This window comes from Alligator mississippiensis, chromosome 3 (assembly GCF_030867095.1).
Source record: "Alligator mississippiensis isolate rAllMis1 chromosome 3, rAllMis1, whole genome shotgun sequence".
Classification (NCBI taxonomy): Eukaryota; Metazoa; Chordata; order Crocodylia; family Alligatoridae; genus Alligator; species Alligator mississippiensis.
In genome coordinates, this window is record NC_081826.1 from 40,916,057 (window position 1) to 40,935,036 (window position 18,980).

At 45.2% G+C, this 18,980-nt stretch overlaps 1 protein-coding gene across 3 annotated transcripts in view; it reads right to left on the reverse strand.

The window, feature by feature from the left end:
• Positions 1–18,980, reverse strand: part of LAPTM4B (lysosomal protein transmembrane 4 beta) — a 112,724-nt gene that overhangs the window by 27,023 nt on the left and 66,721 nt on the right. For all 3 annotated transcript variants that reach the window (XR_002092870.2, XM_006273235.3, XM_059723857.1), the window contains exon 6: positions 17,734–17,829. Coding sequence is in view for 2 of the 3 variants with exons in the window: in XM_006273235.3 (XP_006273297.1) it covers positions 17,734–17,829 (96 nt within the window). In the remaining variant the exon portion in view is untranslated. The remainder of the gene's footprint in view (positions 1–17,733; positions 17,830–18,980) is intronic.

Genomic DNA, 18,980 nt, shown 5'->3' on the forward strand with positions numbered 1-18,980 from the left:
CTGTAGCAGGGAACCAGCTCTGGTTCCTGTTCTGGTCAATAAATGCTGTTGGGGCAGAGGCAGGGATCAAGCTTACCCCAAAGAAGCTGGGTTGAGCAGCCACCAGAGTGGCTGGAGGAGCTGTCCATGTGCGGTCCAGGGTGAAAGAGCAAGATCCCGGCAGCACACGGTCATGTGCAGGGGGAGCGAGCCCTCATTGGTCCAAGGGAATTCTAGCAGACTAGAAAGGAGTTGGCACACAGTTATCCTCAGAGAAGGGAATGCACAGTGGGCTGGGAATGTTGTGCACACCGCATAGACATACAGAGCCGGGACTCCCAGCTGCAGCATGAGAATCCAGTAAGATTGCTGTGGAATTCATCGAAAATTCATTGAGGAATTCATTGATAATTAATTGATCTTTTGTGAATCAAAGGGAGCCTGGTGATTTCACTAATAATTAATTAATCCCTTGTGGATTGAGTGAAACAGGGGGATTTGGGGATAACCAGTTGATCTTCTGTTATACAAAAAAGGGACTGTTGAATTCATTGATGAGAAATTGATATGCCATAAACCACAGGAGACAGTGAACTTGATGTTTGATTGAACTTCCATGGCATCGGGGAATAAAATAACTGGTGACCAGCCTTACCAACTAGACAGAGAATTAATCGAGGTACACTAAGAAAGGCTTGGGACTGCAGACTGAGTGGCAATTGCTGACGAAGGGGTTTAGAATCCCCAAGGTAAGGCTACAAATCTTGGCACCCAGCCAGGAGTGGTAAGGAACAGGGTGTAGCAGTGGAAAGAACCCTGCAAAGAAGATGCCCCTCAGAAGGAGCTCTGCTCTTCTCTAAACAACTAACCTCCCTTTGATTTTCTTAACAAGGCATGGCAGGTGAGAATGAAGGGAAGTGGAGGCAGAGACCTGGTACACTGAGACAAGAGAGGCAGTCCCTACCACACCCCCCTACAGGAATGTTCCTGTACTTCAGTATCAGAGATACATTAATAACCTTGCATGAAAGAAAGCAGCATACTAGTATACTACAAATTAACTTTCTTATACAAAATATGAAGAACTTGCCTGTATAAGTATTAGTCTTATACAGGACCACATTTTCAAAAGTCTCTCTTTGAGGGTCTAATTTGTAAGCCCTTAAATCAGTGATTCTTGATTAGGTGCTGTGGCATCCTGGGGTGCCTTGAGATTCTTTCAAGAGTGCTGCAAGGTGCAATGTAATGTTAGTACTATTACGTGGACAAACATCATTCACAAGATAAACTGAGAGATCTGAACTCCTTTGATTAATTTGAGTTCTTTGCAATAAAATAATTGCTTTATTATTTTTCTGTAGTCAAGAAAAACAGAAAAATAAGGGCAAGAATTTTTTGAGGTGCGCCTCGAGTCCTAAAAGGTTGAGAGCCATTGCCTTGAAGGGATCTGTAAGGCGGAGAGAAACTAATGCTCCTAAATCATTAGTCACTTATGAAAATGTAGGCAGTGGATTTTAACAGTTTTGGGACTAATCCTGTACCCACACTGAACACTCTGCCATCTCTTAGTAAATGTGAAAACCTGGATATCTTTATGGGAGAAATCTTGAATTATTGAGAAATAGGAAGTGACTAGAAAATTTGAAACTCTTAAGACAATAGCTTACTATTATTACTATTATTATTAGTAGTAGTAGTCATATTATTTCAGAGAATTGACAGAAAGCCCTACAAACAACAAACTTAATCCTGAACAAACCATGCGGAAAGAAAGGACATGAACTACTGAATTGTGGCTTTTCAGGAAAATGGAACGTGTGAAGAGAAAAATGCGGAAAATAACATTTACTCAAGTATAAAATGACCCTGTTATAAGATTACCCTCCCCCACAAATAATTAAGATTGTATGAATGGAAGATTTATACATTTGTTAAAATCTTCCCGGTATAGAATCTGCTTATTGGAAATTTGTCTTGATTTTGTCCCCCTCTCTCAGCTACAGCAGAAAAAATAAATCTAGGGGGTCAGGTAGTCGCTTTGCCTGCAGCCCCAACCCAAATTCTTTCGTCACTCCTTACTGTCAGACCCTGCTCTCCCAGAACATATGGAAGAGAGGGGCAAAATTTGTATACAGGTAAATTACTATAGGTACCCATAAATTTAGTTCATCCAGAATTGAGGCACTGTTTCTTTTTGAAACTGCTGCGAGTTTTAACACAGGTACTACATAAACATACTTTTAAGCACATGTTTATGCTTACTTATATATAGTACAAGGTACACATGATATTAATACAAAACCAAAAGACTCATGGATTCACTATATAATTTACTGGGGTGGGCCTCAGCAGAGCCAACAGTAGTTCAAGTCATGGTGACCCCACAGCTCAACACTGGTCAATATGTATGTGTGCTCCAGATACCCCCCAAAAATGATCCATGTACTAATTAGTCCCCCAACTCATGACTGGAACCTGGCATTCTTGTCACAAGTCCTGGCATGACTGGAACCTGGTCTGGCTTCACCTCATGGAGGGTGGGGCCAGTAATTGTATGCAACAGGCTGAGAGAGGGGGCAACAGAGGGATTCTGGGTGAACTTTTTTTTGTGGGGGGGGGGGGGCATTTGGTGATGTTTGCCAGATATTTAAGGCTGGTGAAGAAACAGGAATGATTAGAAATGGAAAAGAAAGGCACAGCTCAGCTGTGGGAGTGAAGAAGTAAAAGAAATGTATTCACTGTGGTAGCTCACCATGACTTGAAAAAGAGTCAGCAATGAGGGGTCTGTATGCAATGGACAGAAGAATATATTTTATTCAGATGGATTTAATTAATGTATTCTTGTGGTAGGTTCCCATCAGCACTGAAAGTCTGATTTATGCCTTAGAGGCAGAGGCAAAGGATCAATGGAGCATCAGGGTGTAAGGAGCAGAGGAGACAGACTTAAAGCAATGGCAGTGATGACAAGTGAGCATGAAGTGGAAAAATGAGTTGAGTGGAAAGGAATATTTGGAGAAAGATGGAGAGCAGATGAAGGAGGAGAATAAAGGAAGAAGAAGGTGACGCCAGGAGCAATGGCAGAGGCAGCAATGATGGAAGTGATGACACCAGAAGGAAGACAGGAACAGCAGGAGAAGGTACGTCAGGCGAGAAGCAGAGGATGGCACAAGCACAATGGCAGGCTGGCCCATCAGGAATGGCACAGTCGGAAAAACATGGAAGAGGCACCGAAAGAAGCTAGAGAGAAACGGAGGCTGTGGATAAAGGCAACTTTAACTGGTGATGGGAGGCACACAGAATTGATGATTTACAGATATGATTTCCTGGAAAAAGTACTGTTTGAGATTTTGGAGATGCAGGTGGAGCATCTCACTAACTTGATTGCTTTCTTGAACTGAAAGACTTGGGAACTGACTTACCACAATGGAGAAGGGTATGAGAACTTTTGGAAGAAATATGCAGAGAAACATGGGAGAGAGGAATTAAGAGGGAGAAAAGTTCATAGCAGGGGAAAAGTTGAGAGAAAGAGTGATTATAGGTTGAATGTACACAGATTTACTAGAGGACACAGAAGACACAGAAAGATGGATGGAAAAGTACATCCAAAGGGTCATGTCAGCAGAGAAAGTAAGGGACCAATATGGCATATGGATGGGGTCTTGGAGGGTATGAGTAGTGTTACAAGCAGATGAATTAAGCTCATCTGGCATGCTGCATCTCCTGCCCGTGATCCAGATCAGGGCATACCAGGGTCTTATAAAAGTACCACGGCAACCAAAATGGTGCAACAAATGCTGAAAGATAGGGCATCTGTCCGCATACTGTCCCCTCACAGTGTGCTACAGATGTGAAAGGATGGGGCATAGCGCAGCAGTGCCAGGAGTCCCTAAAATGCATTATTTGTAAGGGAGAGGGACATTTACATCATAGGTGCCCCAAAGTGTTCGCAAATATAGTCAAATCCCCTGAGGAATAGCAAAACCTGGAGAAGAGGGGTTGGACCACTGAGGTGGAAATGATGGAAGAAATCCAACAGGAGGGTGAAACAGAGAAGGAGGGGAGTGCAATTTCTGTGACTGAGGTAGCCTAGGAGGAGACAGGAGATGGAATGGCAGGGAAGGCAGGAACAGCAAACAGCTCAGATATGGAGGTGGGAGTAGGAAGAAAGAAGACACCCTACAGACAACAGAAGTGGAGATGGAGCAAAAGAAAGAACCAGAGAGACAGGCTAGGAAAAGAAAGAAAATGCAGGGCCTGAAGACCAGGAAGAAAAAACTTGGTATTAAAGGAGGTGAGTCATAGGAAGGGCCAGAGAGCAGTTTCCTGCCACTGTCACCTCTGGGCTCCAACCCAGAGTAGACACCCGAAGGTGGGAAGCGGTGGAGAAGCAGGAGTATGTAAGCCTTCCTAAATGTCAGAGCAATCCAGCAGCTTGCAAAGGCAACAGGAATGTGAGTGAGGGAGGAGGAGGAGTCAGCCACCTTGAGCAGTAGCACAGATGAACCTTAAAAGGGACAGGCACTCTTAGCTCAAAGCCAGCATGGAAAAGCCTTAAAGGGACAGGCACACACATTTTAAAACAAGCATAAATGGCATTGGCAATAGTTTTGCTTAATGTCAGGGGCATCTTACTCCGGCTTGCATCCAAAGATACTTCTCAAGTAAATCTCAGTATGTCATCCTCCCGCTGTACTCGGCCTTGGTGAGGCCACAGCTGGAGTACTGCATCCAATTCTGGGCTCCACAATTCAAGAGGGATGTGGAGAAGCTTGAGAAAGTCCACAGGAGAGCCACGCACATGATCAGAGGGCAAGAGAACAGGCCTTATGAAGAGAGGCTAAAATCCATGGGACTCTTCAGCCTGGAAAAGTGCAGGCTCAAGGGTGACCTGGTGGCAGCCTATAAGTATATAAGGGGTGTATATCAGGATCTGCGGGAATGCCTGTTCACCAGAGTGCCGCAGGGGATGGCAAGGTCAAACGGTCACAAACCCCTCCAACACCATTTTAGTCTGGACATAAGGAAAAACTTCTTTACTGTCCAAGCCCCCAAGGTCTGGAATAGACTCCCTCCAGAGGTGGTGCACGCACCTACTCTGGACTCTTTTAAGAAATGTTTGGACGCTTATCTTGTTGGGATCCTATGACCCCAGCTGACTTCCTGCCCATCGGACAGGGGGCTGGACTCGATGATCTTCCAAGGTCCCTTCCAGCCCTAACGTCTATGAAATCTGTGAAATCTTAACAAGGAAAAGATTGGAACATATTGAACCAGTGTTGAACCAAGTAAGGGCAAACATAATCTGTTTACAAGTATGTGGTATATGAGAGGTGAGGGATTCTAAACAGTTTGAGAAAAGGTGGAGATGGGGACCATCTTGATGGTCAGGGACAAATGGGAACAAAATGGCATGGGTCACAATATTATTCAAGAACCCAGAGCTGAGAGCAAAGCAGGTAGAAGAAATCACCAGTGGCAGATTGCAATGAATGATGCTATCAGTCAAGGGAATAGAATTAGAAATTTTCAATGTATATGGACCACCAGAGAGAGAAGGAAGGAATACATGGCTTAGAAAGTTAGCAGTTTATGTGGTTGGAGGAAGACTGCACATAATAGCAGGAGATTTCAACTGTATAATAAAAGTGGGTGACATAACAGGGGAAGGAGGAAATGGAGCTATAGGCAGCTTGTCCAGACTTAACAAATATAATAAAAGAAGAATTGCTAAGAGATATGTGGGCAGGGAAGAAAGTTTTCACTAGAATAGACCCCAGTGGAAAGAATCCGGAATTGACTTTGTGCTTGTATCAAAAGAATTAGGGATAAGGAAGAAAGAAACCATACATGCGGCGTTTAATGATCACATGATGCTGAAGGTGGATGTGAGTCTTGGGAAGAGCCCCATGAGATGGAAGGGACTATGGAAGTTAAATGTGCAGCTGTTACAAGATGAAGGGATATGTCAAGAGTACACAAGACAGTACGAGGGGTGGTGAACACTGAAGAAATATTTTGGGAGTACCAGAAAATGGTGGATGCTGGTAACAAAGAGGACAGGAAAATTCTTCAGGGACAAAGACTGAGGATGCACAGAGAAAAGGACAAAACAGCTAAGAGAGCTACAAAGAAAGATGCAGGAACTGCTATAGGAAGTTGTAGGAGGGAGACAGGTGCAAGAAAAGATAAAAGAAACAAGGCAAGAGTTAGAAACCTGGTTTAAAAGAAAGACACAAGAGAAAATTTTCTTAGCACAAGCACCTTGGGTGAGAGAAAACAAAGAGTGGTCCTGATACTTTTCGGCCAGAGTGAAGGCAGCAAAAGGAGAGCTTAAAGCAGTGTGGGAAGAAGGTGGTACATAGGTGAAAAAGCAGGAGAAGGTGTTGGAGGTGACAAGGAGATTTTATGAGCTACATCAGAAAAAGGAAACAGACAGAAATGATGAAAGATTTCTTGTAAGAGATTGAAGAGAAAATAGAGGAAGCAAAGAAGATGGAAGAAAAGATAAGCTTAAGGGAAGTAGAGAAGTGTTTAAAAAAATTTAAAACAGGGAAATCACCAGGAACAGATGGACTGCCTATGGAATTTTACAAGAAATTTTGGACATGGGTAGGAAAGGATACAGTGGAAGTGTTCAAAGAAATAGCAGAAACAGGAGAGGCAGGGAAAGATTTTACAAGAGGTGTTGTGATCTTACTCTTCAAGTAAAAGGAGAAGGAACTCCTAAAAAATTGGAGAATGATTACACTTCTTAATATGGACTATAAGTTAATGGCCATGGTGCTGGCTTTGAGGATTAGGAAAAACCTCCGGACAATAATACATGAAGACCAAGTATGCACAGTACCAGGTAGAAGGATCCCTGAAGCAATCAGAGTGATAATCAGAGATATGCTGCCCCATGTCCAAGAAAGGAAAACAAACACAGTTATAGCAAACCTTTATTTATAAAAAGCATATGACAGAGTGGATCATGATTATATATTCAAGGTGCTAGGAAAAATGGGGTTCCCAGACAAATGTATATGTTGGATAAGGTTACTGGATAGAGAAGCAGAGAGTCAGGTCCAAATTAATATGCATCTAAGCGGGGCCTTTAAAATCCATATGGGGTGAGACCAGGGTGACCTCTGTTGCCACTACTATTTGTACGCAGCATGGAACCATTAGCACAAAGAATAAGAAAAGACAAGGTCATAAGCAGAGAAAAGATATCGAGAGGGGCTGAGATAAAATGCATACTATACATGGATGATATAATGTAGTAATTAGAGATAGACCTTCAGTGGAAAGGGTGCTAAAGCATACATCAGAATATGGAGAAGCCATGGGACCTAACCTGAATACATAAAAAATTATTATAATGGGAGTGGGGAACTGGAGGCACTTGGAGAAGTTGGGCCTTTAATAAACAGAGAGAAATAAGAGTGCTAGGGGTCTTGATGGGCACAAAAGGAAAAGGTAATACTGCATAGGAAAAGGTGACGGCAAGGCTACTGCAAATACTCTGGTTATGGTCCAGAAGGACATTGTTTTTTGCCAGAAAAGTGGCAGCGTTTAAGGCTGTGTTACTGCTGAATATTCTATATACAGGAAATATATTCCCACAAACGTGGTAGCAGTTAGCAAAAATACAGAGGGGAATATGTGTTCTTTTCAAATGCCAAAAGAGAATGATTGGCTAGAGCTGAACTGTACAAAAGCAAGAGAGATGGGGCTACCAGACTTGGGATTGTTCATATACGCAAAATACGTAAGCACAATACACAAGGCAGTATCGGAGAAAGAGGGGAAAGCAGTGTGTACCACCTGATGTCATGCAGCTGCAATTTTGAAGGAATGGGGAGTACATTAGACCTCTTTGAAGAGCCTGTGGGTATGGCAACTGCTAATTCATTATGTCAGGATGGAAGGATTCATGCAGAGGTATAAAGTAGGGAAGGTAGGGCTGGAGGTCCTGAAGGATCATAAAAAATTGATGAAAATGGGAAGGAAGGTGGGAGGGAGGACAGGTACTAAGGTCCTCTGCGTGATTGTGGCAGCTAAAGATGATGGTGACAGGGATACAGATATGTGGGTGAGGTTATTGTAACGGGAATGAGAATGGTGTAATTGTAAAGATACGGTTTGGACTGTTGAGTGAACCATATCAGTCATGAGCCAGATTCATATATGTGTGTGTGTGTGTGTGTGTGTGTGTGTGTGTGTGTGTGTGTGTGTGTGTGTGTGTGTGTGTGTGTGTGTGTGTGAGAGATTTATTTTTGCCAAAAGAGTATGTTTACCCCATATGATCCATGTGTTTTATAGTAATGTTCAGTTGGCTGCATTTAATCAACTTCATAGTTCGTTTCTAACTCTGAGCACATGCTGCTTTTGGCAGCAGTTTAGTGATAGACAATATATTTAATGAATTTTCATTGTATACAAATGTAAGATGAGGGCTTCCCCCCATGATGATTGGATTAAAAAACCTTGTCTTTTATTTGAGTAAATCAGTAAGTGCAGTGCTATGAAGAAGAGCACCTATTAGATACTGATCATGGGGTTGATATCCCCAAGATTCTGTTGGAAAAGTTCAGCTCAAGGTATACAAAAGGGCTGAAATGCCTTACACATATTGAACAATTGTGTGATATTGAATGAAGCTCCTAATATGTCCACAGGTACAAAAGACCTTTGCATTATTCCTCATAGTAATACATGCACAACAAATACTTCGTTGCAGAGTCTCTTGCATACTTCTCATCCCAACAAAAAGAAAAAGAAACTGGGTCACTTTATCTGAAGGAGTTTGGGCCCAGAGCAAGAAAAGTCTCAAAGAACACATAAGTTAAATTATGGCCAGAGAGTGATTGCCTCCAGAGAGTTTAAAACAAATCTTTTAAAGGGAGGCATTTGTTCCAAAAATAAAACATTCACATTTCCTAGTAAATTCGTCATGGGCCTGAAGCTTGTCTTCAGAGCTAAGTTACATTTGTTGATAAAAAAGAAATGTTTCTTTTGTTTCATTCAAACATAAATTTGTTTTGAAAAAGGCTGTCTGAATATCACTGGTTAATAACTATTTGTTTAAGTGTTTCACGATTTGTTATCCATCAAGTAAATCCCAAGAAACCTCCCTCACAACATGGACAGGAAACATTTTAATGTTTATATGTATGCATTTCCATTAGAAACCATGCTAGAATGATTACAGATTAACTGGAAGCAGCACAGCCTAAAGATAATTTATAACCCAAGAAATGAGTGAAGAGGCCTGAACTGTGCAAAGTATCCTGTGCAGATGAGGGCTGCTATGTTTGTTTATCTTTGACAAAACTCACCATTTGTTCAAGCCACTATAAGGTCAATGTTAAGAAAATACCACAAGGCTTATGGATGTGTGTCACAAGAGGTATTAGCAACAAGAAATAAACACAATTTCCTCAACATTCTAGGCACACCCTTAAGCATATATATTACAAGGAGGCAGCAATATTTTTAGGGTCAGGTGATGGCCATTCTTGTGTAGGAGGAAACTTGGATTCAGGAAGCTATTTCCCTAGTCCCCCCTGAACACCCTTACAGAAATTGCCAGGATAATTTTGTGCTTACTCTGTATGCGAAGGGTAGATGGAGAATGCCATTGAAGCCTGAAGTGAAGTGTGCCATGGTCCCCTTGCTGTCATGCTGAACTGCCACCAGGAATGAAGGAACTGAATGCTGTATGCTTAAGAAAGGAACATGTGTATGTGCTCATTCAGCCTCCTCAGAGACCTCTTGCCTGTCTGCCTCCAGCAAAGGGTCACTTGAAAATGTACTTCCTCAACCCATCTCACATTGAGTGTTTTTTTTTTCTTTTTTCCAAAGGCTGTACTTGACCATAAGCCCCTTGCAAGTATTTAATGACAGATTTTGCTTAACTCTAATTAGTACTCATACCTAATCCATGTAGCCCTCTTCATTATTACATATTTATATCCTGCTCATGCTCAACCAACGCAAGGACTTAAAAACAGCCTGTAAGTAATTAGGTACTGGGATGGCTGAATCATTTAATTGGAGTGATATGTTACAGGATTACTGCTATCATGTGTGCCATTACATAATACAATGTAGAATGCCATTTCTTGTTAAATCTTTAATGGTTGTACAAACACCTGAAATGGCTTCCTTCTTTTCTTTATAGTTTCTGTTATGCTCCAGTTAACTTGTAACTGCATCTGGGCTATATCACTGCCGTCCATTTGCAATGACCTTTATCTTACATAAAGGGCCATTTTCTTTGTGTGTGCACAGTATTTTTTTTAAAAAATCGTATGAAATCTTAAGCACCACAGGCTTTTAATATTATACTAGCCAACTGCTCATCAAGAATGATGGGGAGATGGGATGGGACAGAGGCCTTTGTCCCTTCCCCCCTCGGGCCAGGGCTGGGGCCTGGGCTGCTCCCCACCTTCCCCACTGCCGCTTTGGGCTGGGGGCCAGGGCTGGGACCTGGGCCATTTCCTACCTTTCCCTGCTACTTTGGGCTGGGGCCAGGCCTACTCCCCAACTCCTCGGGCTGGGCTGTTCTGCACCCACCCCCACCGCTCCAGGCCGGGGTCGGGTTTGGGGCTGTTCTCCCCCTCCCCTGTTCCCTGCCAGCTGTTGTTGGGGGGGAGGGGCACCGGCCCCTGGCTCCAAGGAGCAGACCCGGGGGGGGGAGGCCAGTGCACTCCAGTCCTCATCGTCACCCTCTGCCTTCCCTCTGGCCCCTCAGTCCCCACTGTCATGCCAGTGCTCCACTGTCTGTCCCTGTCTGTGTAGGGCACTCTGATTGGCTGCTGGTTCTCCCCATCATTGTGCTGAACACTGGTGTAGAACAAACTCAAATGAAATAATGCCACATATTGAATCATCAGCAGCAAAATTCTTCCTCAAAGTTATGCCTAATGTCATTTCTGCCCCTGCTTGGTTTGTGATAGGAAGTTCAGGGAGACAGACTGTAGGAATTCAAGTGCACCATCTCCTGGCACTGCTCAGACAATGTGATTTAAGACCGACTTGCAGGGCATCTATATACATGGGGCTGGGGTCTGGTGCGTTTGGACCCCAACATTGAAGCCATGTCCATGGACCACATTGGCAGTGGCTGGCATGGAAGAGACTGGCTGGTGCTAGCACCAGTGCTGGTGCTGGGAGTGCTGGCACGGGAAACTGGATTCCCCTCTTCCACATCCCCTCACCTCTGCACTTCGGCCTCCCTAACTTTGTTGACCAGCACCTGTGTCCAGTGATCAAGGGTTTTGGGGCTGCCAGTGCACATGCTCCCCTTCACCCTTGGGTCGCACATGCCCACCATCATGTGGACTGTACTGGACCACAAGGCATCCGGCCATCTCTGATGCCCTCCTTCAGCCACCTCACAAGTGCCTGCACATCTGGTGACAGTGGCCTGTCCCAGCCAGGAACATTGATCCCCTGGAACTTCTCCATTTGGTTCTCCAGTTCCCTCACTAGGGGGATCACCTGGCTGAGGAGGGCATCTCCAGTGCCAAGGGTCTTGGTGGCCTTGAGGAAGGGCTTGAGAACCACCAACATCTGGGAGATGGTACCCCATTCAGCTCTGTTCAGGGGGGTGCTGATCCCTATCTCCCCAAACAAGGCCATCTCATGGATGGCCTTCTGTTGCTCCACCAGCCTCTTAAGCATCAGATATGTGGAGTTCCACTGAATCTCCGCATCCTGTATGATTCTGTGCTGTGGGATGCTGAGCTCTGCCCATTTCTCCCGCAGCATCTTGTCCCCCTTGATGCTGCGGTGGAAGCAGCCCGTCACCTTCCTGCATTTCAAAATCAGCTGGCTTGTAGCAGTACTAGTGGTGGCGCTGTCACTGGCAGCCCTGTCCCCCTCCAAGGCATCCCTCACTATTAGGTGCAGCCTGTGTGCCACACAGCAGATGCCAACAAAGGTGGCATCACAGACAGACTTCACCATATTGGCCCCGTTGTCAGTGACCATGAACCCGTGGGTGAGCTCGGCCTGCCCAATGAGCCACCCCTGCACCATGCAGTTCATGGCCCCCATGATTTCCCTTGCCGTGTGGGACTCATCCAGCACCTCAGCTTGCAGTAGAGCCCACTGATGGCCTGACTAATTGCACCAGTGCCCCGTGAGGAGAGGTAGGCGTGATCGCCACCCTGGCTGCTCCAGATGTTGGAGGTGAAGTGCAAGGCTACCTGCGGCCCTGCCTTGCATAGCTCCTCCCTCAAGTACTCCCTGCATGCCTGATACAGGGAGGGCACCACCGCCCTGCTAAAGATGGTGCATGCGGGCACTTTGTAAAATGGGGCCAGAAGTGCTACAAACTGCTTGAACCCTGGTTGCTCAAATAGGGAGAAGGACTGGCTATCCAGAGCAAGCATCTCCCCAATGCTCTGGGTGATCTTGCATACCTTGGGACCATGCCCCGCTTTCTGTCCTCTTTTCTCCTGCTGGTCCAGGGTGGCCTGCCTCTGCTTTCAGGATATGGGGGCTTTGGAGCGAGCGGGGAACTTCCCTTTTGGCACACTCGCACTGGTGCCAGACTTAGCAGCAGGAAGAAGGGCAAGGAGGTGGTGCCTCCTCACATGCAGCAACATGGCCATGGTGGAGAAGTGTCTCAAGTCCTTGCCATGGCTCATGTGCCTCCAGCAGTGCTGGCAGATGGCAAACCTGGGATCATCTGCCACCCCAAAATGATCCCACACTACACTATTCCCCTGCTTCTGGGGTGAGGGCGAGGATCCTGCCTTTTCCCCCTTCTCAGCAGGCTGAGGCTGAACAGCAGGAGGAGCTGCCTCAGCTCAGCCACTTGCCTCCACAACCTCAGCCTCCTCTGAGGTGCTGCTTTTCGGAGGAGACCTGGGTCTAGGGGAAACACGAGGGGTGTGGAGCACTAACTCTGATTCCCCCTCAGTCCTCAGAGTTGCCTGAGCCAGATCCAGCTCCTCCTCTGGCAGTGGAAGGCTCACACCGACAGCTGAAATTGGGGTGGAAGAGGCAGTGATTCCACTGCTGGTGCCCACTTCTGGACTGAGCGGAGGTGGTGCAGGTGCAGGGACATTAGGTGCAGACACTGCTCCCACCGCCTTGTTTCCACTGGCAGCACTGATGTCATGGCTGCTCGGGAATAGAATGCATCTGCGTTTGGGACGGGGGGGGGAGGGGGGGGGGCTTGCAGCTCTAGCTCTCTCCTTACCCCCTCTCCCTCCCCTGCCAGAAGACCTGACACCTGCCTTTCCAGCATGCTTCATATTGACCTTTCCTGTGCTATCTGGTGTTGTGCTGTGAATGAAATTATCTGTGTGTGTTCCTATGTCTCAATATATTATCTGTGCCTCGCTCTTTTGTAAATATCTGTCTGTCTTCTTCTGCTGTAATTTTTTTTCTATATTCTGGGTCTCTGTGTATGCGCATGTGTGTGTGCATGCAAGCAAGCAATCTGTGCCTCCCTGCACAGTGATAGATAACACTGGCTGGGAAAACACAACTGTCTTTTTGCAAAGCTTCCTAAACAAGTTCCCAAAAAAATAATTCAAAGAAATAAATTGAATTGTAATACTATTAATAATTGAATTGAATAGCTAAGCTAAACTAAGCTAAGTTAAGCTAAATCCTAACCACTCCTTTATAACGCAAAAAAGCAGCAGGCAGGTCTCAGTAGCAGCGTTCCTCTCTCTCACAGCTGCTGACAGGGAATGAGCTGCAAAAGGCACAGAAGGGCTGGAAACAGGGGCTTTTATACTTTTTTGAGTCCCACCCCACAGACGCTGCCATTGGAAAGGTAGCCAGGGAGAAATCCTTCTCCCTGGCTACCTATAAACGTCAGTCTTCCCACCCCCACTTCTACTCTCTGTCCCTCTCCCCTCCCTCTTCTAATTCCCTCAAAGTGGCCAAAGCAGGTCCGGAGCATCTGAAGCGGGTCCAAAGCACTTTGGATGCCCCTGACCTGCTCCAGACACCACTGCTTGTATCCTGATTCAATCCGGAAGTGTTGCTTCAGACGCTGGATCATCTGAAGCGGGTCCGGATCCGAAACAGGATCCAAAGCCTTGCACAGCCCTACTAATTAGCACACTCCAGCAGACTCTGCTTTGACATGTGCTAATTAGCACGTGTTGGAGCAGAGGTCCATCCATCACATGTGTAGGTGTCCACAGTGCCCACACCCAAAGGTAAAAAGTCAGGTTGAGTGTTTCCATCCATCTAATCCTTGACAACAAGGATACATATTCAATGGATTTCTTTAACCCCTTGGAATTCTAATTCAATTAATTTTTCAGAGACAACAGAACAACATCTATGAAATGTTAACTAATCAATTCTGTTAGAAAAGACCATTTAAAGGAACACTATTATTTTATCAACAATAAAGCTTTCTTTTCCTATGTTGTGACACACTCAATAACTGAGACAAAAAGGATTTGAAAGACTTAATTTACTTGTCACAATTTTATGCCTCTTGTCTGCTTTTTTATTTTCCTGATAATGAGAACAATCAGAACATTTCCACAAGGATTGTGGGTTAGGTTACATGGAGGTCAAGGAGAAAGGGATTTGGTGGTAGGGGTCTGCTACAGACCCCCACACCAAGGGGAAGAACTAGATTTGGGGCTCCTGAGGCAGCTCTCGGAGACCATAAAAACTAGGGAGGCGGTAGTCACGGGGGACCTAAACTACCCAGACATCTGCTGGGAGACGCAGACAGCAAAGTCCCACCGTTCACGCAGGTTCCTATCCTGTGTACAGGACCTCCATCTGACACAGGAGGTACATGGTCCCACTAGGGGGAATGCCTTACTGGACCTGGTACTGGCAACGGGGGATGACATGGTAGGGGACCTACAGATCGGTGGTCACCTGGGGGACAGTGATCACCAAATAATAGAATTCACCATAAGACATCAAGTGGGTAAGGTAACTAGTAGGGTGAAAGTGCTAGACTTTAGGAAAGCTGACTTCAATGAACTCAGGCGTTCAGTCAAGGATGCACTGCAGAGTAAGAGTTTTAAAGAGTTGGGAGCCCAAGAAGGGTGGCTGTGCCTTAAGGAAATGATCCTTCGGGCACAGAGGGAGACGATCCCGATGTGGGGAAAAAGGGGGAAAGGGGCCAAGAGGCTTCCTTGGCTGACCAGAGAAATCCAGAGCAGTCTATGGGCTAAAAGGGGGGCATATAAAAAGTGGAAACGGGAAGAGATTACTAAAGAGGAGTATACCTCCTCTGCTTGCGCTTGTAGGGAGGCAGTTAGACAGGCCAAAGCTACCATGGAGCTGAGGATGGCATCCCAAGTTAAGGATAACAAAAAATTGTTTTTTAGATATATAGGGAGTAAAAGGAAAGCCCAGGGTGGAATAGGACCCCTACTAGATGGGCATAAGCAATTGGTGATGGACAGGGGGGACAAGGCTGAACTCCTCAATGAGTTCTTTGCCTCAGTGTTCCTAAGCGAGGGGCAAGACAAATCTCTCATTGGGATGGTAGAGAGGCAGCAGCAAGGCACCAGACTACCAAGCGTAGACCCTGAGATGGTGCGGAGTCACTTGGAAGAACTGGATGCGTTCAAGTCGGCAGGCCCAGATGAGCTCCATCCGAGGGTACTGAAGGCACTGGCTGACGTCATTGCGCAGCCACTGGCAGGAATATTTGAACACTCATGGCGCATGGGCCAGGTCCCAGAGGACTGGAAAAGGGCCAATGTGGTCCCCATTTTCAAGAAGGGGAGGAAGGAGGACCCAGGCAACAATAGGCCAGGCAGTCTCACCTCCATCCTAGGCAAAGTCTTTGAAAAAATTATCAAGGCTCACATTTGCGAGAGCCCGGCAGGAAAAATTATGCTGAGGGGAAACCAGCACGGGTTCGTAGCAGGTAGATCATGCCTGACTAATCTAGTCTCTTTTCATGACCAGGTTACAAAACACCTGGACGCAGGAGTAGGGGTGGATGTCGTTTACTTAGACTTCAGGAAGGCCTTCAATACGGTATCCCACCCCATACTGGTGAACAAGTTAAGAGGCTGTGGCTTGGATGACTACACGGTCCGGTGGGTGGTGAATTGGCTAGAGGGTCGTACCCAGAGAGTCGTAGTCGATGGGTTGGTATCCACCTGGAAGGGTGTGGGCAGTGGGGTCCCGCAGGGCTCGGTCCTTCGAGCGATACTCTTCAACGTCTTCATCAGCGACTTGGAGGAGGGAGTGAAGTGTACTCTGTCCAAGTTTGCAGATGACACAAAACTGTGGGGAGAAGTGGACATGCCGGAGGGCAGGGAACAACTACAAGCAGACCTGGACAGGTTGGACAAGTGGGCAGAAAACAACAGAATGCAATTCAACAAGGAGAAACGCAAAGTGCTGCACCTAGGGAGGAAAAATGTCCAGCATACCTACTGCCTAGGAAATAACCTGCTTGGTGGCACGGAAGCGGAAAGGGATCTTGGAGTCCTAGTGGACTCCAAGATGAACATGAGTCGGCAGTGTGACAAAGTCATCAGAAAAGCTAATGGCACTTTATCGTGCATCAGCAGATGCATGACGAACAGAACCAAGGAGGTGATACTTCCCCTCTATCGGGCGCTGGTCAGAACGCAGTTGGAATACTGCGTGCAATTTTGGGCGCTGCACTTCAAGAGGGATGTGGATAACCTGGAGAGGGTCCAGAGAAGGGCCACTCGTATGGTTAAGGGCTTGCAGACCAAGCCCTACGAGGAGAGACTAGGGCACCCAGACCTCTTCAGCCTCTGGAAGAGAAGGTTGAGAGGCGACCTTGTGGCTGACTATAAGTTCATCACGGGGGCACAGAAGGGAATCGGTGAGGATTTATTCACGAAGGCACCCCTGGGGGTTACAAGAAATAATGGCCACAAGCTAGCAGAGAGCAGATTTAGACTGGACATTAGGAAGAACTTCTTCACAGTTCGAGTGGCCAAGGTCTGGAACGGGCTCCCAAGGGAGGTGGTGCTCTCCCCTACCCTGGGGGTCTTCAAGAGGAGGTTAGATGGGTATCTAGCTGGGGTCATCTAAACCCAGCACTCTTTCCTGCCTATGCAGGGGGTGGACTTGATGATCTATTGAGGTCCCTTCTGACCCTAACATCTATGAATCTATGAATTAACATTTACTAATGAGAGAACATTTTGTAGAAAAACTCTCCATTGGTCTACTTACATTACACCAATCTAGTAGTCATGTCTTGGATTCACTTACAAAGAATGAAATGAGTACTAAATACCACACACAAGAATGTTAATATGGGAGAAGGAAGGACAGTCAAAGGGCTCGGGCACTAGTTTGGAATGCAGGAGAACTGGCTTCAATACTGTACTCTACTATAGACTTTTTTTAGGACTAAGCAAAATTACTGTGCCACTTAGCCTCTCTATCCTCAGTCCTACATCTGTAAAAATGGGAATAAACAATACTTCCCTTCCTCACAAGGGTTTTGTAAAGATAAAGATTATGAGGTGGATACTATACTAATAGGGACTGCAGAAGTACTAAGGATACATTTGTCAACTTTTGAGCTGACTGATGTGTTGTATTTAATGCAGGATTTATAGAATTTCATTTGATGACTGGGACTTAAATTTTTGTCCAACTCAGGTGGTAAATTCAGGACATAACATTTTCTTGCTCCTTTCCTTTAAAATTTAGGGATAAATAATCTGAATAAAAAAAGACAGTACTGAAAACTGAAATCCTGTTTCCTCGAAGCACTGATTCCACCATTCTACTTGCACTTCATGCCAACATGCTTACCGCAGTGTCATTTGTAGTAATGTATACCAGCACATCAGAGTTGTTTCTGCCATTAATGTACCGGTAACAGTTCCACACACAGCTAATCAGGTAACCCTGAAAAGAAAAGAGAGCTAGTTATTGCTTAAATAAATTAAGCAACGTACATTTTTCTACAATCAACCCTATTTTGGTGCAAAACCCTGACTTCTGATTGCCTGAGACACATTATTAAGCCAATCAGAACAAAAGAATAAGAAAAACTGCTGAAAGTTACATGGAAGAAAAAAGGGGGAAAGTTTATACAAATATTAAAAATAAGGTACAAACAGTCAAAAGATCACTTTTACTTAAAAATAGATTAGCGGCTTCTGTCTATTGTGCTACTCTGACAAAAATGGTCACTTTCCCTACACACTTACATTTCTTGTCAGAAAAGGCAATGTCAGAAAAGCAGTGCAAATGATGTATTTAAAATTGGGAATGTTCTTATTTGCCTAAATCACTTGTGAGATGAAGTTGCCAAGACAGGAGGCAAAGAAGGAGAGGTCAGCACATGGGATACATGTATATCATGCTGATCAGGGCCATTTACAGGAACTGGAATAATTTTACATTAAAAATAGAAGAATAAGGACATGACCCTGAGAGGAAGTAGAGCAGCAGACCTTCCACTTATCACAATTAACTACCTTAAAATGGTCACAAAGGGGTTACTTCATTGATCTGATATCTTCACTTGAGGTGAATAATCCTGGGAGCCTCTGTTGGACAAAATGCTATTCAACTTAGGGAAAGGCACAACAACTTAGCTCCAATTTAGTTACCATATACTATTTCAATATTAAGGTGCAGTCATATTGAAACATAAAACATTTAGCATAAGCAAAGAATGTTTATGCTGCTTCAAATTTGTTCAGGGGTTTTAACCTATGCATATATTTACATTTTGTTTAGTATGACAACACTCTCATGATAACTCAATGATAATGGAATCCTGGCCCCATTAGGTGTCCTGGCTGTTGTGCTTTGGGTTTTTTAAGCTGAGGATAACTTATTGCCTTCTAAAGGGGAAGCGAGAGCAATTTTTTTAGTTAAGAAAATACAGGGAAATATTCATAGACCAGTAAGCATAGGACCAGTGACTGGAAGGCAGTGGTTAGGAGAAAGGATGACTGATAAAGCAAGAACTGGTCCCTTTTCTGCTTGCACTGTTTGCCTTTCATTGGCTAGGTTGGGAAGACCTGACTGGGGAGACAGTAGGAAGC